The 24395-nt window shown below is 38.4% G+C and overlaps 1 protein-coding gene across 9 annotated transcripts in view; it reads right to left on the bottom strand.

The window, feature by feature from the left end:
* The window catches only part of NEBL (nebulette), a 390871-nt gene that overhangs the window by 83911 nt on the left and 282565 nt on the right, over window positions 1-24395 (bottom strand). For 8 of the 9 annotated variants that reach the window (XM_031652467.1, XM_017944508.3, XM_017944510.3 and 5 more), the window contains 3 exons: window positions 13955-14065; window positions 2827-2928; window positions 1757-1858 (listed from right to left, as the gene is read on the bottom strand). The exons of the other annotated variant lie outside the window; for it this stretch is intronic. In XM_031652467.1, the coding sequence (XP_031508327.1) occupies window positions 1757-1858; window positions 2827-2928; window positions 13955-14065 (315 nt within the window). The remainder of the gene's footprint in view (window positions 1-1756; window positions 1859-2826; window positions 2929-13954; window positions 14066-24395) is intronic. 9 annotated transcript variants of the gene reach the window in all.

The following is a 24395-nucleotide window of genomic DNA, read 5'->3' as shown; positions in this document are numbered from 1 at the left end:
TTTTCATTCATGGGAAAAACAAAATTCGACCCAAATCTTAAACTATATACAAAAATAAATTCCTTTTAAAGAACATTTATATTTTATAAGTATTGCATATTATAGACATTTTATATTTAAAATATTAAAACATTCTCATCAAATGCATTACAAGTACTTTTCCAAATATTTGAAGACCACTTCTCTTTTTTTGTATTTTAAAAAACTATTCTCAGATACATATTTCTCTGTATAAACTCTGAATTATTTAATTTATTCAAGTTTTTCATTTCATTAAAATTTTTTAAACCCTTTTTTTGGATTCCAGTTGGAATTGCATGGAGCTTTTAATGTTAACTTTGAAAGAATTAACATTTTTGGATATTTCGTATCAAAGCTCTTTCAGCAACAGAATAGTATGTCTTTTCATTTGTTTGGGACTTATTTTAGGCTCTTCAATCAGATTTCATACCTTTCATCATTTACATCTCTCCACTTTGAAATGTAATTCAAGTAAGATTTCTGCAACTTGAGAAATGAGTATTTTCGAAGTCAAAAATAGTATAAATGTGTAAAAATTACTGTTTGTTAACATTATTGTTGACTCTACAAATGTTACCTTTTTCATTAAGAGAGTGTTTCATTTTCATATAGTTAATGTGCCTACCTATTGTAGCTTCTGGATTTCTGGTCTTGTTTAAGAAACTCTGTTATCCTTATGTGGTACACAGAGTCTCCTGGATTTTCTTTGAAGATTTTTAAATTATTTTATTGTTTGCATTCACATTTTTAATCCACCTGGAATTCATTTTTGTATATGGTTTAAGATTTGGGTCCAATTTTGGTCTTCCCATGAAGGACAGTGTGTTATGTCAGCACCATTTATTAGCTAATCTAACTTCTCCCCACTGACTTGAATCGACACTTTTATCATATATTAAATTCTTATACATATTGGAATCTATTTCAGGACTCCCTATTCTACCCTACTGATTATTTAATCTCTCACTACACCAATCCCATATTGATTTAATTTCAGTAGTTTTCTATTAACTTACAGTAACTCATAACTTAAGTTCCCCTTCACTGGTCTTCATTTTCATACTTTTAAAGGCTATTCACTGGTATTTTCTTTCCACACAAACTTTAAGATCATTTTATCCATTTAAAAAAAAAAAAAAAAAACACTGTTGGATTCTAATAGAAGTTGCCTGACATTTACATAATTCTGAAAGAACTGACATCTTTATCTATTGAGACTTTCAGCCAAAAACATAAAATGCCTTTATACTTTTTCAGACCTTATTTTATGCTCTTTGATAAGACTTCAAAGTTTTCTTAATTTTCATCTCCCCTTTTAAATTTTGTGATTAAACAAAAGCACTTGAAATTGGGAAAATTAATATTCTTATTACTAAGTTTAAAACTGTGCGTGTGTGTGTGTGTGTGTGTAGATTAAAACATAATTATTTAGTATGACTATTAATGATTTCCGGAAATCCAGGAAAATGTGACAACATGGCTAAAGTCACTGAAAAATGTTCAGATTTATGCCTGGAGAAAAGAAAACTTTGTTTTATGCTTAAAATTAGACTTAATCTTTTTTTTTCTTTACTGAAATTCATAATGATTGCAAGCCCATGTGAAATGGGCTCAGAAACATTATCTCTGTTTATCCTTGCAATTAAAGATATTATCTAAAATGAAATATTTTCCTGTGCTGCTAGAAACAAAATCTCTGAATAAAGTCATTGTGGAATCATCACTAGAGCCTTACTTGACTAGAAAGTTTAGAAGCTTCCACGGCATGTTCAAAATCTGGTCTTCCAATTACAGCGGGCTCTTTATTCATTATTCCTTGTCCTTTCTTGTATTCTGCCTAAAATGAATAAATAAGACAATGTTAAATATTTCTGCCCTCCAATGATGTCAATATGGAAACACTGACATTAGCCAAAATAAAATATAACAGACCTTCATCCCATTAATATTCCTTACAACATATCAAACACTAAAATGTTGACTGCTAAAGCAGAAATTGATTTTATCCTGTGCTTACATGAATAAACTCAACTTTTTGCAGTAAAATACTAATTTTGAGGCTAAGTGTTCAGTCATCATCATCTTTGTAATTATATATAAATACTATAGCAAAATATTCGGGAAAATTTCTGGGGAATTGAGACCCTGTACTCTCCATATTGGTAGCTTTTACAGTTTCATTTATTCTCAGGAACTGTTCTGGCCATACTTGATTGACGTGCATTTGCACCTAGTAATGATTGATTTTAGGGGGAATTTAGCCCATGTTATGAAAAATTTTGGTTCAAGTTAAACCATCATTTTTAACCAGGTTTTTCAACATGTTTAAGTAAAATGGTATTAACTCAAGTGGGCACCTCAGAGAAGATAAGAAACAGTTATGCCACGTAGAAAGTAGACAAAGGTAAGTGTTAGTGGAAGAGAATCTACACAATGAACAGCAGCAATACGGAAACGAGGCCAAGCAAGAGTCTTTGGAGCAGGGTTAGGGGAGAGATTATATGGGACCATATGACTGTACCTTGACTTTCAGGCTGAGACATCTGAATGTCAACTTATACCTAAATAGTATTTCTCTAAAAGAATGATTACACTAACCATAGCCAATTTGAGTTTGGGCTGTTTCCGCATATACCCAAATAATTAACATAATAAAATAGATAATTTGGGGGAGGGAATTGAGATTTATTCATTTATATTGATTAGTTACAATAATTAAATTAACCATCCAGTCACTGAAGCTATGCTTTGTCTCCTACAAAAGTAAGAAATCATTTCTGTTCAAGGTTTAGAAAGAGAAGTTACATTGCTTATGATCTTAGAGATCTGGGTTGCCATCTTGATGTCCGGTCGGTCGAGCTCTGCACTGTAGGTGTGAGCGTCCTGCACGTCTTTCCTATAAGAAATCTGATCAGAGACAGTTTTGGTTAAAAAATAAATAAATTAGTAATTTCATATAGCTACTAGTCTTACTGTTCATAACATTATTTATTCTCATCATAATAGCTTAGAGAGCCTACTGACTTAAGTTGGTTTATTTGTGCATCTATTTGTATAGCTATATTAACTCTTTATACTATACCTACGTCTCACTAATTTAACATATTTGGGGCAGTGGCTCACGTAGGTAATTCCAGCACTTTGGGAGGCCTAGGCGGGCAGATCACCTGAGGTCAGCAGTTCCAGACCAGCCTGGCTAACATGGCGAAACCCCATCTCTACTAAAAATACAAAAATTATCTGGGCATGGTGGCGGGCACCTGTAATTCCAGCTACTCGGGAGGCTGAGGCAGGAGAATCGCTCGAACCTGACAGGCAGAGGTTGCAGTGAGCCGAGACAGCGCCACTGCACTCCAAACTGGGTAAAAGAGTGGGACTTTGTCTCAAAAAAACAAAAACAAAAACAAACTTGAACTGAATTTATGCTACCTAAGAAATAAGACTAAGATCAAGGCACAAAACCAACCTTAAAGGGTTTTTATATCTACCACTTTATGAACATGTCTTTGTATCTAAGTGTATATTTATATTCATAAGCAGAATATCCTCATCAAGAACTTCAACTTGTCCATCACAAAGTCTCAAGCCCCACTGGGTGCAAGATAAGCCCACGCACAAGAATATTGCAACTTACTTCCTTGGGGATGGTGGGTGGTGAAGCTCTGTAGCTCTCCAGCATTTGCCCTTTCAACTACACCCTTCTCTCCCTTCAAATGTTCAAAGGCCCATGCCTAGAGATCTAAGGTACTGATAGCTTTATCACCCAATAAATATCATTGCAATGACTTGAGCCTTCCAAAATAAAAACAATCACATTGAGTAACATTCTCCTTCTGAATGCATGTTAGACACAAGCCAAAGTATGGTAAGTAGAGATTTAAAGAGAAAAATACATAAATTTTGACAAATGTACTTTAGATCACATTCGTCATTTAGATTAACTTGACTGACAAATGGAAAGAGAGACAAGAATTGAACTGGCATAATGTCCGATGGCGAATGTTTCACTGGTCAGCTCACTTCTTTACTTCTTGCGATTTGTCTTGAGCTGAAGCAATGTTTGCCAGATGTGGTTCTACTTGGCAATATCCCCAGGGACCAGCTGGCAATTAAAATATATTCTATTAAAGTCATAATGCAAAGTGTACAGTCATGGACATCCTTAAAACCCATCTTCATTTTTTCAGAGCATAGAAAGATGGAAGAAATGTATCACCAGACATCTGTACAAAATGCACAATTAATTACATTGTGTACAAATATTTCTAATGTCACCTGCAACCTTTCTGGAATAGCTTCATTTAGGGGTACTTATTAAAGATTTAGATTCTTGAGGTCCAGCCACAGTCCTCTGTAACAGAATTTTGATAGATGGTGCCCAAAAATCTAATTTTAATGAATTCCCTAGTTGACTGCTGTAAACCAGTGTTCTGGGTAATATTAATATATCTTGTTAGTTTCCTTTCAATCTAGCAGAATTAAAAATTTCACCCTTTCTTACTCCTTTTAAAAATAAGATCAAGTGTAAGAAGTGACAATGCATTAATACATCAACAGGCTCCCTGTGCATTATGTTACTTTATTTCAATGAAACATTTATATACACTTCTATTTACTCTTTTATGAGCTTACATTTGCTTCACCATCAAGACTATTTTTTAAACTACATTTATAATCATGAATCTGTCTGACAAGTGAACACAGCTGAAGCACAATTAGTATAATTTCAGAAGGAACATGTTTTCTTCCACATTTATATTTTCAGAGGTTTTACGTTAACAAGTCATTTCAGGTAGGTTTTATGCATACAGGTAGTAAAAGAAACATAAAAATAAGCCGGAAACTGAGTTATGTTGTTGGGTGGATTTTAAATCTTTAGGGAATGTTTTTAAGCAGGCCAGTTCCATCGGCTTCAAAAAGCAATACGCTCATCCACAAATGATGGTAAATCAATCTCATCCTATGCCAAGTTAAATACAAGCTGTGTAAACAAAAACTGGCTCTCAGGTGAAAACAAACCCAAATTATTACCCAACTACAAGACTAACTGCTTCTAAGTTACTACATTCATATGAAAACCACAGGGGGGAAATGTCTTTTTGTTTAGAAAAGAATGAGGGTAAAAATGGAAACCCTTACTTTTTGAAAAGAACCGCAACCTTTCAGAAATCTAAGCTTTACATGTGTTACCTAATTATATGCTGCTCAGCCTAATGACTGCGTGAAGAGAGGTGAACAGCACAAAGGCGGCAGGAGCAGGACTCTGAATAGGGCCCCATCATCCATGTAAATTGCAAATTAGAGGCCGGCATATGCGACTCACAACAAATATTAAGATTGACATGAACTGTAAATTCAAACAAGAGGACACCATGGAGCCACACAGAAAAAAGCTTCCACGCCTGATCACTTGTCAGATCTTCCAGGATATCACTCCCTGGGAATATTCCATAGGAAAGGGGGCTTATGTTGGGGGACATTCAAGAGGGTGACACTCCTGATGTCACTATCTCCAAGGGTGTCTGAATATACATGGAATGGCAACATGGCTTCCTGCACAGATGCCTCATTGTCCTACACCTAACCCATTGCTAGTGTCAGAGGCATCTGAACCAGAGCAACTCCATCTTGAGAAGGGAATGGGTAAAATGAGGCTGAAACCTACTGGGCTGCATTCCCAGATGGTTAAGCCATTTTAAGTCACAGGATGACATAGGAGGTTGGCAAAATATACATGTCATAAAGACCTTGCTGACAAAACTGGTTGCAGTAAAGAAGCTGGCTAAAACCCATCAAAACCAAGATGGCAAGGAGAGTGACCTCTGGTCATCCTCACTGCTACACTCCCACCAGCATCATGACAGTTTACAAGTGCCATGGCAACATCAGGCCAGTACCCTATATGGTCTAAAAAGGGGAGGCATGAATAATCCACCCCTTGTTTAGCAGATAATTAAGAAATAACCATAAAAGTGGGCAACCAGCAGCTTTTGGGGCTGTTCTGTCTATGGAGTAGCCATTCTTTTATTCTTTTACTTTCCTAGTAAACTTGCTTTCACTTTACGGACTCGCCCTGAATTCTTTCTTGTGTGAGATCCAAGAACCCTCTCTTGGGGTCTGGGATCAGGACCCATTTCCTGTAACACTAGGTTTGAGGGAAGCTCATCTGACATTTCTCAATATGTACTTGCTCCAATCTACCACCCATCAGAACTCAGGAAGAATAAAAAATGTAACACAGCAGAAGAGAGGCTTGGAGGTCAAAGTGTGTGTATACATATATGTTTTTTTTCTATTCCTTAATAAATTCAAACCCTAAATGCTAACCATACTGGAACAATGGACTGGCCTTCACTCTTCAGTCTTCTCATGACAATGTGGTGCTCTATAAATCTTGTTTTGCATAAGGACAGGGAAAAGAAAAAATCATCAACTCAGTAGACATGTGACCTTGAGGGTCAATAATTGCTTTTACATTATTTTCCTTAATGTCTTGTTCCCTACTGTGTCCTCGGAGCATAGCAGAGAACAAACAAGAAGGAGGAAGAACAGGAGGAGGAAAGGGGAAAGAGGAGGAAAAAGAAAGAAAGATTAAAGAAGAAGAAAGAAGGAAGGAGGAGGGGAGGAAAAAAATAATAATAATAATCTCCATTTCAGACTATTATGTACCATATTAAGGACTTAACATTCACTAACTCACTCACACATTTTCTCAATGTACGACTGTTTGAAATTTTTCAAACAATCATATCTGTTAAAGTTTCATTTCGTTACTACTCATCTATTTCATTTATTTTCTTATTTTTATTAGAATAATTTTAGTAAATTCCACAAAGGAAATAACTGTAATTTTAATGAGCATTGCACTGATTCTATAAAATGCCTTAAAGAAAAATGATATTGTAACAAAATGTCGGTCTTTTCCTAGGAGAAAGTGGGATATTCCTCCATTTCGTTAAATATCTTATTATACCTTTCAATGAAGTTTCATCATTTTGTTCTATATGTCTGGCACTGGGCAAAGAAATTATCATACGATTATCATTTTTATACATTGATCTTGTACTCAAGTTGATCCACTTTTTCCTTTTAATAGTGTAAACAGTATAGAGTCTTATCTGAAAATAGTGATTCTGGTTTCTTCCATAGGAACACCTAGAATTATTACCTTACATGCTTGATCTCTTCCTCTTGGCTTCTTTTCACTGAATTTATCTCTTTATTCTTTCTCATTTATCTAAGTCATTCTCCTATCTAATCCCTTTGTAGTGGACATGTGTTGAATTTTTTTGTCAGCCTAGGTTTTTTAATTTGGAAACAGCTCCCCCATCACTCCATGTGATTGGTGGGGCTCTGTTCAGCCTGCCTTCATCTTGACTTAGGCTGCCCAGTCAGATACCCCATCCATCTGGAAACCAGACAGACACGTAACCCAAGCAAGGCCAGAGTCATCTGAATGATCTCAGGCTGGAAGAGAAAGAGCTGCTCTTCTTTTCTCTGACATCGGCTGCTGTAAGGATGATTAAAGTTTGGAAACACCAGCTGCCACCTTGAATCCACAGAGAAAGCGCCTATCTGAAAGTGTCATACACATCCCAGAGCCCAGAGGTGGGGAGAGAAGAAGAGTTCTGGTAACACCGTGAAGCCTCCAGCCCACTTATGCCTGAAGATAGCTTGGATCTGCCAATTACATACACAACAGAATCTCATTTTTCACTTGCACTAACTTGAAATAGATTGCTGTCACTAAATCTAGAGAGTTCTAACACAGCCTACATTTCACTTTTCTTTCTTTCCCTTCCTTCCTTCCTCCCTCCCTCCCTCCCTCCCTCCCTCCCTCCCTCTCTCTCTCTCTCTCTCTCTCTCTTTCTTTCTTTCTTTCTTTCTTTGGAGATGGAGTCTTGCTATGTCACCCAGGTTGAAGTGCAGTGGCATGATCTCGGCTCACTGTAACCTCCACCTCCTGGGTTCAAGCAATACTCCTGCCGCAGCCTCCTGAGTAGCTGGGATTACAGGTGCATGCCACCACACCCAGCTACTTTTTGTATTTTTAGTAGAGACGAGGTTTATCATGTTGGCCAGGCTCGTCTCAAACTCCTGACCTCAAGTGATCCTCTCACCTTGGCCTCCCAACATGGTAGGATTACAGGTGTCAGCCACCACACCCAGCCTCACATCTTCTACAGTGCCAAATCTGTTCTTTGTTACTTCCAACAAATATTTGAAGTCCATCAAAATCTCTCTCTGAATTTCTTTATCTTACCATATTCACTTTCACCCTGAGCTCATATTTTTATCTTACGTTATTCTCTTTTAATCTCAGCTTGTTCTCTCCTTATAATCCTTCCACTTCTGTTTCATAAGAGCCATGTCTTTTGCACGTTCCCCACGCTCATGCAGAGTGTCCAAGGTGCCAGGCCATCCTTTTCTGCATCAATTCATTAAATCCTCACTTCACATCTGATGTGTCTTGACTCAACTGGGCTACATCAACACTCCCTTCTAAGGCTGGAACTACATCCTTCAGAATCCCTTTCCTTGAATAGTTCTGGGTTAGACATGACCAGTAAGAGAAACGCATGTGAGATTTTGAAAGTGGACATGAAATAGACACCTTTATTCTGCAGGTATAGGCAGACACGTGTGCAGTCAGAGGATTCACAGTGGCCTTCCAGCAAGCTTTTTATACTCAGGCAACAGTGATTTAAGACTCTTTGGTAGGTGAGTTAATAAACCAGAGAAAAGCAAAACCTCCACAGACTCTCCTTGAAGTGAAAGTCAAGGAGATGACTTTCACTTGGAGATGAGAAGATTAAGACGGCTCAGGGATGGCAGCCTTGCAGGAGTCACAGCCAGCCAGCCAGCCAGCCAGCCGTGCGGGCTAAGGCCTGCATGAGCAGACAGACCTTAAAGAAAACACATTCAGCTGACCCAGAACCCTTTGAAGGTTAAACTGATTCTTGGTGAGAAGAAAGGAAACAGGATATATAATCTTTTAAGTTTGTGGAACAGAGGCAAATCATGTAACTGGTATATACCAATAATCTTTAAGCAATGGTTCAACCCATCTCAAGAAAACCTTCGTCTTTAGCATAAACTCACATTAGAGAAGCCCTCCAGGTATCATCAAATAGGCATGTGGACTGCTAATTCCATCTCAAATGATGCTTACCTTTGTCTGGGCATGCTGTGCGTAAAAACCTACTAAATTATTAAATTGTAAATATTATTTTTCTGTAAGAGAATATAAGCCTTTTAAAGATAAGCAAACATAGGTTCTGATACTATTCAGAAGAGATAAAAAGTTTTCAATCTTCCAAAAGAAGGAGTAAACTACAGAGTTATGGCCAGAATGGTTTATCCTTTAGGATTGCTGTCACTGTTTATAAATCATTCTATAGTTGATGAAAGTTGTCTTATTTTCTTATTCATGATTTAATTTTATCACCACCATAATCTTGTATAGAAGGCAAAATAAGTATTACTAACTATTCTGTCTTAGAGATGAATAAAATACTAATATATCTAATTTTAATGCTAAATCCTAAAGCACCATTATTGTAAGTCTCATTGGGGAACCACGTAGAGTCATAATTGTTTTTCCAGTATCATTTTACTGATTTATCTTTAAGCTTTCTCACTTTCTGATGGAATAGAAATTGTCTACTGATAAGTTTTTATTAATTTTAAGAAAGTACATATATCATTCTTGAAAAGAACATTAAGTCTTTTATTTCCCATGCTGAATACTTCTTTCTAATACACATTGAATCGATTACCAATATGGTGTTTGGGAAAAGTTTACCACTCCAATTTCATCACAAGTCTGTATAGACCACATTACTTACAAAACTTAAAATAGAGTTTAAAATTTGTTTGACTTATTTCAGAACCGTTGGACTTCATGTCTCTGATAAGATTGATGAGAACTAGTAATATAACTAGGGCTTTCATTATAAGTCCATCTTTAGGGGAAAGTCACGGGATAGAATATCTCCAATTTCTCTAATTACATTAGAAAAGTTTGGCAGGGGTATATCCCTTAAGGTACAAAAAGATTTTGGTTGGCTGTTTTTAATCATTTTCTGATTATAGTATTAGTAAGATAGGTTCAGGAACCTTTTGAATATGCCTTTCTGACCTAAACATTTCCTAATATAAATTTCATATTGATTTGGCCTTTTATAAATTGGACTTCCTTTAATTGTTTCAAATTAGCTATGACATCACCCTAAACTCCCAACTCACCCTTTAAAAATTGAAGGAGGACCAAATAGAACCAGTAATGTATGCCAGGGACCTTTAAGATGGAGGCTCTTCTGTGAAGCCCTTTACGCATATTGTTTCATTTAATACTTGTGAGAATCTTCTGAGGTAGATATTGTTGTCCCCATTTTACAGATGAGAAAATTGAGATTTAGAGACATTAAGTAACTTGTCCAGGGTCATCTAGGCAACGTATGGTCAAGAAGCATTTTAACCAACGTCTGACTCCAAGTTCCTTTTCTATATGCTACTGATACAGGAGTTAAGAATAAATTATTTAGGCAGATAGCAAGGGTAAGGAAGTCCTTGGTAAGGCTTTCCTTTTAATGAAAAGCAGCCCCAAAGTCATTTTCTTTTCTAACAAAGAGCAGCCTGTAAAATCGAGCTGCAGACATACACAAGTGAGCTGGAAGCTTGAACGTGTGAATGTTGGCAGTTGTGCCAATGGGAAAAGGCTACCTGGGAGTAGGCATGTTCAAAATGGCAGTTCCATCTTCCCTTTTCCTTTCCAACCACATGTGCAGTAGGGAGCAGACAACAGGGAAACCGCCAGGCAAACATTTCATTTGCATAGTGGGACTGGGCGGGGGCAACCAGCTTCCTCACAGGCTATGTAAATGTCATACCTGGTCCAACCAATCTGTGGGCCCTATGTAAATCAGAAACCGGCTCCTCAAGCCCGTCTATAAAATCCGGTGCACTCTGCCACAAGGCACAAGTCCCATTTGGGTGCACTTCTCTCTCACAAGAAAGAGAGCTGTTCTCCTTTCTCTTTCTTTTGCCTAGAAACCTCCACTCCTACACTTACTCCTTGTGTGTGTCCATGTCCTTAATTTACTTGACATGAGATGATGAACCTCAGGTATTACCCCAGACAATGATGCCACTTCACTACAGTGGAGGCTATTCTAAGAAGTATTTTTTTTACTGTTTGGAGATCATTTAATTTTGGGGTGGCACAAAAGACTACTGCCTCCAGAAAACTCTGCCCCTGGGAACTCCATTACTCAGAGGTGGAAATTAATCCATACAGTCACATGAGCCCTCTCCCTCATTCTCTTCTGCTTACTCGCATTTCTAAAGGCACAAGAGAGAGAAATCCTGGTTCACTAAAAGATATTAGAAATCTGACTTGATTTTTATGGAAACATAAAGTTAGGCAAAGATGCTGACTTCCATTGTTTTCAGGTGAATCAGATACACATATGACACACTTTTATTTTTAATTAAATGAAGTCATTTATAGCCATAGTGCAAAGTGACAGTCTGCATTATGAAACGGTAATTCTACTAGCAAATTCTCTGCAATGAGTTTCATTGGGCTGAACTTTTACAGGAGACAGGTTTATGGGAGATTGTCTTTTATAGAGATTCCATAGATCCACCCAAGGAACCAAGAGATGTACTTTCAAGACCTATGTTTAAATTTCATATTGTAGGGACAACAAATGTATTATTCTAAGTGGCTTGACTCCAGAGGAATATCAACTACTTCACAGGTAGAATACAAATATCATTCTCACTTTAAATCTGAGTAAATAGTCTTAAACACTTTCTAAATCCTATTATATGTACAAACTTTGCATGCAAAGGTTGAGTCAAGTCGGCAGAGGAGTATAAGTAAACACAGCCTTCTCCCATAAGTACACAGTATTGAATGAAGGAGAAAAGGGCTTTATACTCTATTCCCTCAATCCCTCAATCAAAGACCTTTTAGAAGAAAAGGCAGAGTTAAAATAATAAGCCCAGTTCTACGATAAGGAACTTCCGTATTTGAATTTCATTGAATTATAGAGTTGGAAAGAGCCTCCCGGGGATCCATGTAACAAGAGACCTCACCCCAGACCACCAGACCACCTTCTAACCCGTGGCCTTTTGTGTGAATTTAGTCTCTTCAGTGTTAAAATACTGGAAACTCAGGGTTTCTCTGCCATTCTCTCCTGCAGTGCATTTGAAATCTGAAGATAACCTATTTTGCTCCCCATTTTTAAAAACTGCATTTAAAACCTTGACTAATTGCCAGTGACCTTTAAGGTGGAAACAGCAAGGTGGAACAGAAAGAGCAGACTCAGCAGTTTGATTTCTTAGTCTCATTTTCCTCATCTACAAAATAAGGATCAGAACAGGGTTTTCATGAGAATCGGAAATGATCAAAGTCTTGGCATAGTTCCTGGTGCATGGCTGTGCTCAGTAAGTGGTAGTTATTATGATTATTACAGTCATCCTTAAGCAAACAGTTCTTATAAAGCATCCCCTTAAAAGAACCCTTAAAATAATTATAGACATGTAGCTTCTTCATCTCCTAGCAATCTTAAACTATCTTAGAAAAGTGCTCTGCTATTGGCATATGTTTGTATATTTGGGTTAAAAAGTAAAACCTCATTCCACTTTTTTACTTAAACATTGGCTTACTGCAATTTAATGTCAAATAACAGCTGCCATTCTGCGAAAAACACTCTGCACAGTGGGGCTACAGGGGCACATGGTCAGCCAAGCACCACTCCATAAAGGGACTAAGTGGCAGAACAGACTCTATGTGAGATGACAACTGGACTTCCGTTACTTTTCCAAGAAAGGGAGTTTCTTGACCCAAAAAAGACAGGCACTTTATCTTAACTGATTTTAATGCATAAAGAACCTGACCAACAGTTCACACATTCCTTTTGGAGAGAAAAGTCAGGATGAGGAGATTTTAAAAAGCTTCCCCTACAATTCCAGGAAGAAATTACTCTTCTAGGCCACCAGGATGGTGGTGGTAATTGAGCAAATGCACGCAAACCTTGATGCAACTGCTAACTTTTACCAAAGAAGAAACTGATTTTCTACAGACTGACTTCCTCCACTTTGGCTTTAAAGTCAGCCATTTGGCATCTATTGCTGTCATATTTCCCATGGGTCTTAGGTTGGACCATTTGTTCTTACAAACATCCTAAAAGAAACTATAGGCCAGGCACGGTGGCTCATGCCTGTAACCCCAGCACTTTGGGAGGCTGAGGCAGGTGGATCACAAGGTCAGGAGTTCAAGACCAGCCTGGCCAAGATGGTGAAACTCCGTTTCTACTAAAAATACAAAAATTAGCCAGGTGTGGTTGTGGGCACCTGTAATCCCAGCTACTCGGGAGGCTGAGGCAGAGAATTGCTTGAACCCGGGAGGCACAGGTTGCAGTGAGCCGAGATCACGCCACTGCACTCCAGCCTGGGTGGCAAAGCAAGGGTCTGTCTCAAAAAAAAAAAAAGAAAAGAAAAGAGAAAACAGTAGTAGGTACAATATAGCTGGTGTTAGTGAATGATCCTTCTGTGTGCCATTGATTCCTCATGCCCTTTCTTCCAGTTCTTCTGTGATTCTAGACTTACAAGCCATGAGCTTCAACATCAAGTCAAGGAAGCTCTGGAAATGCTTGATAACCCAATAGGTCTAAAGAATCTACATTTGTCTTGTACAAAGCAAAGTTCCAATGCCTGAAAGGGCCCGATAACATAAAGGTATTCGGCAAGGTGTTAATGACTGTGGATAGAATAATTCAGATGTACCTCTGACTGATAAGAAATATTAAAGTCTTTTTTCAATAGGGCTGTTGTAATATTTAAATTTCAGCAAAATAATCATAAGCCTTGATATGACTTAACTACAATTCACTAGAAAATCATGAGAAATGAGCTTCCTTACATTACTCTGGTGTTTATTGACCTCCATGGCATGTTTAACCTCAGGGGGCTCCTTCATGTGGGCATAATCTGAGAATCCTTTGGCAGCATCATGTTTCTGCTTGTAGGCCACCTGAAAAACACAAATAATTGTTAGTCCCATTTAGAGGTGTATAAATTCTTGCCCGCTAAATTTCAGTGTTTTGCTAGGACTTTATATATTTGAATACCACCACTGATAGTTAATTTGCCTAAATCTCTGTAACAAGACAGTATCCACAATGCATTCATCTTTGTGCTTCTGTTCAGATTCCTAATTCTAACTCTTTGTTGTCTATTTCAAAATGTCCTTGACCAAAGATGGAATTTCCATTTTTATTCTTCTAGCTTAAACCTTGGGTGCAGTTTTGGGAAATCATCCACATCCAAGAGCTTTCTGGGGTATAGATGTCAAAGATTTAAATCTTGGGAAAACAATTAGAGGGGAATTATAGGATATTTGAAAGTAAACTGTTAGTTTTCAAATGATTGTGTCTGATTTTATGTAGGCACAGCTATAGGATAATATAAGCTTCATCAAATGCACAAACCTTTGGGAGAAAATATAGCATGCAGGCAAAATTCTCAGATATGTCAAGTCTTGGCCTCCACTAGGGAAATGGACCAATGCCATCCCTAACCACTATGTTGAATTTCCTCCATACTAGGATGGAGAGGGGATATGAGAAAGATATCTCAGAAGTAGATGTAACCAAACTCAACCACAAAGTTGGAAATTAAAGAGGAACCCAAAGACAGAAACCAAGTTATCCCCTTGGTCTCCATTGATATTATTAACCTATTTATTTCCTTCATAATGTTTAATTACTTTGTTTAGTTTATGTATAATTACTTATCCATCTTCCCTTACTAAACACAACTGTTATGTTCACTGAATCCTCAGAACCCAGAGGAGTGCCTGGCACAAAATACTGCTCAGTGAATGAATAAATAAATAAATGAATAGCTAAAAGAATGAGAATAAAACAATAACAAATGAAGGACAGAAAGGCAATATTAATTTTAAAATATATTAAAAGTTTAATACTAAAAGGATGTTAAATGGAGTTGGAATTACTTGACATGAGAAAAATGGCAACTTAAGAAAGAAAAAGTAGGTTGGGCTCAGTGGCTCATGCGTGTAATTAGAAGTCAAAGAGGGAGGCTTGATCATGACAAAGTGAGGCCCCATCTCTACAAAATATCAAAACGAAACCAGGTATGGTGGCACATGGCTGTTGTCCCAGCTACATGGGAGGCTGAGGCAGGAGGATTGCCTGATCCCAGCAAGTCGAGGCTGCAGTGAGTCATGGCATTCCAGCCTGAGTGATAGGGTAAGATCCTGTGACAGAAAAGAAAAGAAGAGAAGAGAAGAGAAGAGAAGAGAAGAGAAGGAGAAAGAAAGGAAAGAAAAAAAGAAAGAAAAAAGGAAAGAAAAGGAAGGAAGGAAGGAGAGAGAGAAAGAGAAGGGAAGAGAAGAAAGGAAAGAATGAGAAAAGAGAAGAGAAGTGGAAACTAAAGGAAATGAAAGGAAAGGAAAGGAGAAAGAGAAAGAAAAAGAAAAACTAGAATAGGCTTTACCAACAACAAAACAAGATCTAGTTTTCAATGCAAAGAATATATAAAATTAAACTTAAGGAGAAAGTTTTTACCAATATGAGCTCCTTGAGTGCATGCCTATCTCACACATCTTTTTATCCTGTGCCTATCAAAGTGAATGACAGAGTAGAAACGCAATAAATGTTTAGTGAACAGATGAATAAATGAGTTTACTAAACATTCTTGTGAGCTTAAACCCTTCATTGGCTTTTATAAACAGTATTAACCACCCATTCAACTTGGATAATAAACCTATTTAAAGGATTAATGTGATCATTATAAGTCTGATTTTTACAACTAAAGTCATTGAATCTCATCATCCAAAAAAAATGTCATCTGGTATAACTATCAATGTTTAAATCCCCTCTCTGGACAGACCCCCATCTAGTTTTTCAAAAACTTCCACTGAAAGAGAACTCAACCTGGGCCACAACAGTCTCTAAATTCTGAAAGCTCAGGTTAAAAGTTCTTTCTTTACTGAAACCCCCGTCTATCTCCCCCTAGCTGCATCTATGTGGCCATATGAAAAGAGCCTAGTTCATGAGACAGAGCTTCCAATGTGGGAAGACAGTCGGCAATGACTTCTGTTCCTCCAGACTCGCAGTATGGATTAAAGTGCTGTACTCCTGAACGCCTTACATGCTCTCTTCAGCCCAAATCCCAATTTATCAATCTCTTTCTTAAGGTGCTCACAATGGTCGGACCAATCTTAATTAGAACTGTTAGATTTAATCCAGGTTATCACCTCCCCTATGCTAAACGTTATTAACATATGCATAGATCACAACATTTTTCTTTTGATAGCTATGCTGAGACTTCTGTCAACTGATAACTTTAAGTCTTATTAAGTCTCGCCCAGCCATGTTTCTGCCTCAAATCCTGTGGATTTGGTTGGTTACCAGGACTCAGAAGCAGCACCTCACGTTGTTCCAGGGATAATTCATCTTGTTAGAGTCTGTCCATCAATATACTCCATCAAGATATCTCCCTCTGGAGACTGCATCTTTACATTTTCACCAATTAATTATGTTAAGCAGGGAACCCTTTAAAAACCTCCATTCAGGTGGAGAAAGTCCATTATCTCAGTTCTATTACATTCCGTGTTATAACTCGGAGGTAGGGGAAGGAGGAGTTTAATGGGTACCCAAGTCTATAAAGCCAAGGAAAAACTTCTATGAGATTTGCTCCTTCGTCTTAAATGAAAAGAAGTAGTATATGCCTATTTCCTTTTTCATGGTTGCCTGGTTTATTTTGTACTTCAAGACATACTATCATATACTTGTGACTATATAAATGTAACACAATGCAGCTGATCATTTTGTGGGTTATCATAGAAATGATGAGTCATCAAGCACAATTTTAAAAAGCACTCTTTCTTTAAAAGACTATGTAATTTTCTACTTGCAGCATTAAAATCATCATTTCATTTATAGCCGCTACTAAGTACCACTTTAGAATTAAGATTACATCAAATTGGAGGGAGCTGAACTTTAATTTATCATATTAATTTTCTTCCTTAAAATAGCTAATGGAAAATTGTGTCAAGCTAATAAATTTGCTGATAAATTTGATTTCTTAGGATTTGTCATTATTGTATGGCATTTCCCTAGATTAATGCTGTTTTCTTCATATTTTGAGAACTAAGATTGCCATGTTATTAGGAACTTGGAGACAGGAGTCCACTTGCAATAGTCATATACACTTTATGTTTATATAAGTGATAAATACATTTATTTTACATTTTTGATCTTATAGCATATTTTATATTTCATATGTATACAGATAAAATGTACATTTATGTTTAACTTACAGAATTTTTTGGCATTTACTTATTTATTCATTTATTTTAGAGATAGAGTCTCACGATGTTGCCCAGGCTGGTCTTGAACTCCTGGGCTCAAGAGATCTGCCTGCCTCAGCCTTCCAAAGTTCTGGGATTACAGGCATGAGCCACAGCACCTGGCCAAATTTGGCATTGAAATTGGGGGTTTCACAGATGCCCTGAAGCTTCTCTCTGCCCTCGCTTTCAGAAAATTCATAGATCTCTAAATTAAAGTTTACGGGCCAAGGAGGTCAAGAATGAAAATTAGGGGGGCGGAGCAAGATGGCCGAATAGGAACAGCTCCAGTCTCCAACTCCCAGCGCGAGCGACACAGAAGACCGGTGATTTTGGCATTTTCAACTGAGGTACTGGGTTCATCTCACTGGGGAGTGCCAGACAATCAGTGCTGGTCAGCTGCTGCAGCCCGACCAGCGAGAGCTGAAGCAGGGCGAGGCATTGCCTCACCTGGGAAGCGCAAGGGGGAAGGGAATCCCTTTTCCTAGCCAGGGGAACTGAGACACACAACACCTGGAAAATCGGGTAACTCCCACCCCAATACTGCGCTTTAAGCAAACAGGCACACCAGGAGATCATATCCCACACCTGGCCGGGAGGGTCCCACGCCCACGGAGCCTCCCTCATTGCTAGCACAGCAGTCTGTGATCTACCGGCAAGGCAGCAGCGAGGCTGGGGGAGGGGCGCCCGCCATTGCTGAGGCTTAAGTAGGTAAACAAAGCTGCTGGGAAGCTCGAACTGGGTGGAGCTCACAGCAGCTCAAGGAAACCTGCCTGTCTCTGTAGACTCCACCTCTGGGGACAGGGCACAGTAAACAATAAACGCAGCAGAAGCCTCTGCAGACGCAAACGACTCTGTCTGACAGCTTTGAAGAGAGCAGTGGATCTCCCAACACGGAGGTTGAGATCTGAGAAGGGACAGACTCTTGCTCAAGTGGGTCCCTGACCCCTGAGTAGCCTAACTGGGAGACATCCCCGACTAGGGGCAGTCTGACACCCCACACCTCACAGGGTGGAGTACACCCCTGAGAGGAAGCTTCCAAAGCAAGAATCAGACAGGTACACTCGCTGTTCAGAAATATTCTATCTTCTGCAGCCTCTGCTGCTGATACCCAGGCAAACAGGGTCTGGAGTGGACCTCAAGCAATCTCCAACAGACCTACAGCTGAGGGTCCTGACTGTTAGAAGGAAAACTATCAAACAGGAAGGACACCTACACCAAAACCCCATCAGTACATCACCATCATCAAAGACCAGAGGCAGATAAAACCACAAAGATGGGGAAAAAGCAGGGCAGAAAAGCTGGAAATTCAAAAAATAAGAGTGCATCTCCCCCAGCAAAGGAGCGCAGCTCATCGCCAGCAACGGATCAAAGCTGGATGGAGAATGACTTTGACGAGATGAGAGAAGAAGGCTTCAGTCCATCAAATTTCTCAGAGCTAAAGGAGGAATTACGTACCTAGCGCAAAGAAACTAAAAATCTTGAAAAAAAAGTGGAAGAATTGATGGCTAGAGTAATTAATGCAGAGAAGGTCATAAACGAAATGAAAGAGATGAAAACCATGACACGAGAAATACGTGACAAATGCACAAGCTTCAGTAACCGACTCGATCAACTGGAAGAAAGAGTATCAGCGATTGAGGATCAAATGAATGAAATGAAGCGAGAAGAGAAACCAAAAGAAAAAAGAAGAAAAAGAAATGAACAAAGCCTGCAAGAAGTATGGGATTATGTAAAAAGACCAAATCTACGTCTGATTGGGGTGCCTGAAAGTGAGGGGGAAAATGGAACCAAGTTGGAAAACACTCTTCAGGATATCATCCAGGAGAACTTCCCCAACCTAGTAGGGCAGGCCAACATTCAAATCCAGGAAATACAGAGAACGCCACAAAGATACTCCTCGAGAAGAGCAACTCCAAGACACATAATTGCCAGATTCACCAAAGTTGAAATGAAGGAAAAAATCTTAAGGGCAGCCAGAGAGAAAGGTCGGGTTACCCACAAAGGGAAGCCCATCAGACTCACAGCAGATCTCTCGGCAGAAACTCTCCAAGCCAGAAGAGAGTGGGGGCCAATATTCAACATTCTTAAAGAAAAGAATTTTAAACCCAGAATTTCATATCCAGCCAAACTAAGTTTCATAAGTGAAGGAGAAATAAAATCCTTTACAGATAAGCAAATGCTTAGAGATTTTGTCACCACTAGGCCTGCCTTACAAGAGACCCTGAAGGAAGCACTAAACATGGAAAGGAACAACCGGTACCAGCCATTGCAAAAACATGCCAAAATGTAAAGACCATCAAGGCTAGGAAGAAACTGCATCAACTAACGAGCAAAATAACCAGTTAATATCATAATGGCAGGATCAAGTTCACACATAACAATCTTAACCTTAAATGTAAATGGACTAAATGCTCCAATTAAAAGACACAGACTGGCAAACTGGATAAAGAGTCAAGACCTATCAGTCTGCTGTATTCAGGAGACCCATCTCACACGCAGAGACATACATAGGCTCAAAATAAAGGGATGGAGGAAGATTTACCAAGCAAATGGAGAACAAAAAAAAGCAGGGGTTGCAATCCTAGTCTCTGATAAAACAGACTTTAAACCATCAAAGATCAAAAGAGACAAAGAAGGCCATTACATAATGGTAAAGGGATCAATTCAACAGGAAGAGCTAACTATCCTAAATATATATGCACCCAATACAGGAGCACCCAGATTCATAAAGCAAGTCCTTAGAGACTTACAAAGAGACTTAGACTCCCATACAATAATAATGGGAGACTTCAACACTCCACTGTCAACATTAGACAGATCAACGAGACAGAAAGTTAACAAGGATATCCAGGAATTGAACTCATCTCTGCAGCAAGCAGACCTAATAGACATCTATAGAACTCTCCACCCCAAATCAACAGAATATACATTCTTCTCAGCACCACATCGTACTTACTCCAAAATTGACCACGTAATTGGAAGTAAAGCACTCCTCAGCAAATGTACAAGAACAGAAATTATAACAAACTGTCTCTCAGACCACAGTGCAATCAAACTAGAACTCAGGACTAAGAAACTCAATCAAAACCGCTCAACTACATGGAAACTGAACAACCTGCTCCTGAATGACTACTGGGTACATAACGAAATGAAGGCAGAAATAAAGATGTTCTTTGAAACCAATGAGAACAAAGATACAACATACCAGAATCTCTGGGACACATTTAAAGCAGTGTGTAGAGGGAAATTTATAGCACTAAATGCCCACAAGAGAAAGCAGGAAAGATCTAAAATTGACACTCTAACATCGCAATTAAAAGAACTAGAGAAGCAAGAGCAAACACATTCGAAAGCTAGCAGAAGGCAAGAAATAACTAAGATCAGAGCAGAACTGAAGGAGATAGAGACACAAAAAACCCTCCAAAAAATCAATGAATCCAGGAGTTGGTTTTTTGAAAAGATCAACAAAATTGACAGACCACTAGCAAGACTAATAAAGAAGAAAAGAGAGAAGAATCAAATCGACGCAATTAAAAATGATAAAGGGGATATCACCACCGACCCCACAGAAATACAAACTACCATCAGAGAATACTATAAACACCTCTACGCAAATAAACTGGAAAATCTAGAAGAAATGGATAATTTCCTGGACACTTACACTCTTCCAAGACTAAACCAGGAAGAAGTTGAATCCCTGAATAGACCAATAGCAGGCTCTGAAATTGAGGCAATAATTAATAGCCTACCAACCAAAAAAAGTCCAGGACCAGATGGATTCACAGCTGAATTCTACCAGAGGTATAAGGAGGAGTTGGTACCATTCCTTCTGAAACTATTCCAATCAATAGAAAAAGAGGGAATCCTCCCTAACTCATTTTATGAGGCCAACATCATCCTGATACCAAAGCCTGGCAGAGACACAACAAAAAAAGAGAATTTTAGACCAATATCCCTGATGAACATCGATGCAAAAATCCTCAATAAAATACTGGCAAACCGGATTCAACAACACATCAAAAAGCTTATCCACCATGATCAAGTGGGCTTCATCCCTGGGATGCAAGGCTGGTTCAACATTTGCAAATCAATAAACATAATCCAGCATATAAACAGAACCAAAGACAAGAACCACATGATTATCTCAATAGATGCAGAAAAGGCTTTTGACAAAATTCAACAGCCCTTCATGCTAAAAACGCTCAATAAATTCGGTATTGATGGAACGTACCTCAAAATAATAAGAGCTATTTATGACAAACCCACAGCCAATATCATACTGAATGGGCAAAAACTGGAAAAATTCCCTTTGAAAACTGGCACAAGACAGGGATGCCCTCTCTCACCACTCCTATTCAACATAGTGTTGGAAGTTCTGGCTAGGGCAATCAGGCAAGAGAAAGAAATCAAGGGTATTCAGTTAGGAAAAGAAGAAGTCAAATTGTCCCTGTTTGCAGATGACATGATTGTATATTTAGAAAACCCCATTGTCTCAGCCCAAAATCTCCTTAAGCTGATAAGCAACTTCAGCAAAGTCTCAGGATACAAAATTAATGTGCAAAAATCACAAGCATTCTTATACACCAATAACAGACAAACACAGAGCCAAATCATGAATGAACTTCCATTCACAATTGCTTCAAAGAGAATAAAATACCTAGGAATCCAACTTACAAGGGATGTAAAGGACCTCTTCAAGGAGAACTACAAACCACTGCTCAGTGAAATAAAAGAGGACACAAACAAATGGAAGAACATACCATGCTCATGGATAGGAAGAATCAATATCGTGAAAATGGCCATACTGCCCAAGGTAATTTATAGATTCAGTGCCATCCCCCCCTATCAAGCTACCAATGAGTTTCTTCAGAGAATTGGAAAAAACTGCTTTAAAGTTCATATGGAACCAAAAAAGAGCCCGCATCTCCAAGACAATCCTAAGTCAAAAGAACAAAGCTGGAGGCATCACGCTACCTGACTTCAAACTATACTACAAGGCTACAGTAACCAAAACAGCATGGTACTGGTACCAAAACAGAGATATAGACCAATGGAACAGAACAGAGTCCTCAGAAATAATACCACACATCTACAGCCATCTGATCTTTGACAAACCTGAGAGAAACAAGAAATGGGGAAAGGATTCCCTATTTAATAAATGGTGCTGGGAAAATTGGCTAGCCATAAGTAGAAAGCTGAAACTGGATCCTTTCCTTACTCCTTATACGAAAATTAATTCAAGATGGATTAGAGACTTAAATGTTAGACCTAATACCATAAAAATCCTAGAGGAAAACCTAGGTAGTACCATTCAGGACACAGGCATGGGCAAAGACTTCATGTCTAAAACACCAAAAGCAACGGCAGCAAAAGCCAAAATTGACAAATGGGATCTCATTAAACTAAAGAGCTTCTGCACAGCAAAAGAAACTACCATCAGAGTGAACAGGCAACCTACAGAATGGGAGAAAATTTTTGCAATCTACTCATCTGACAAAGGGCTAATATCCAGAACCTACAAAGAACTCAAACAAATTTACAAGAAAAAAACAAACAACCCCATCAAAAAGTGGGCAAAGGATATGAATAGACATTTCTCAAAAGAAGACATTCATACAGCCAACAAACACATGAAAAAATGCTCATCATCACTGGCCATCAGAGAAATGCAAATCAAAACCACAATGAGATACCATCTCACACCAGTTAGAATGGCGATCATTAAAAAGTCAGGAAACAACAGGTGCTGGAGAGGATGTGGAGAAATAGGAACACTTTTACACTGTTGGTGGGATTGTAAACTAGTTCAACCATTATGGAAAACAGTATGGCGATTCCTCAAGGATCTAGAACTAGATGTACCATATGACCCAGCCATCCCATTACTGGGGATATACCCAAAGGATTATAAATCATGCTGCTATAAAGACACATGCACACGTATGTTTATTGCAGCACTATTCACAATAGCAAAGACTTGGAATCAACCCAAATGTCCATCAGTGACAGATTGGATTAAGAAAATGTGGCACATATACACCATGGAATACTATGCAGCCATAAAAAAGGATGAGTTTGTGTCCTTTGTAGGGACATGGATGCAGCTGGAAACCATCATTCTTAGCAAACTATCACAAGAACAGAAAACCAAACACCGCATGTTCTCACTCATAGGTGGGAACTGAACAATGAGATCACCTGGACTCAGGAAGGGGAACATCACACACCAGGGCCTATCATGGGGAGCGGGGAGGGGGGAGGGATTGCATTGGGAGTTATACCTGATGTAAATGACGAGTTGATGGGTGCAGCACACCAACATGGCACAAGTATACATATGTAACAAACCTGCACGTTATGCACATGTACCCTACAACTTAAAGTATAATAATAATAAATAAATTTAAAAAAAAGACAAATACTTAAATAAAAAAAGAAAGAGTAAAAAAAAAAAAAGAATGAAAATTAAAATAATGGCTTTGCCTCTGAAAAGTATGATTTATTTGGCTCCTTAACTCTACTTGATGGTTATTTCTAACAACATAGCATAGGATGCTACAAAGACGATCAGAACAATAACATAACTTACATTACATTTTATGTGACACAGGTAAATAAGCTTTTATTCCCATAGCATAGACACCTCTGGACTTCTGAAACAGAATCCTGTGACCACTGCGGATGACACATAGACTCTCATTAAGCTGCAGTTCCAATGCCTGAGTAGCCTGAATTGCTTCTATGATAAGGCATTATTTAGCCTTTGTGCCTGAAACAGCCCTGATGAGAAGGATCTCGCCACCTCATGGCATGGCCCATTTCATTTTCAGAAGCTTTCTTTGTAATCTATGCTTATAAAATTGTTAACAGGGGATAGCTAATAAAATGGCCTTCTAAAAACTCTACACTTCTCTCTTTTTCTGGTATTTCTTCCTTTCAGGCATTTTCTGTCAGTGTTCATCTAGCTAACTTTACCTTATCATTC

Source organism: Papio anubis, chromosome 11 (assembly GCF_008728515.1).
Source record: "Papio anubis isolate 15944 chromosome 11, Panubis1.0, whole genome shotgun sequence".
Lineage (NCBI taxonomy): Eukaryota > Metazoa > Chordata > Mammalia > Primates > Cercopithecidae > Papio > Papio anubis.
The sequence above is the reverse complement of the archived record's forward strand: the minus strand, read 5'-3'. Positions and strand labels throughout refer to the sequence as shown.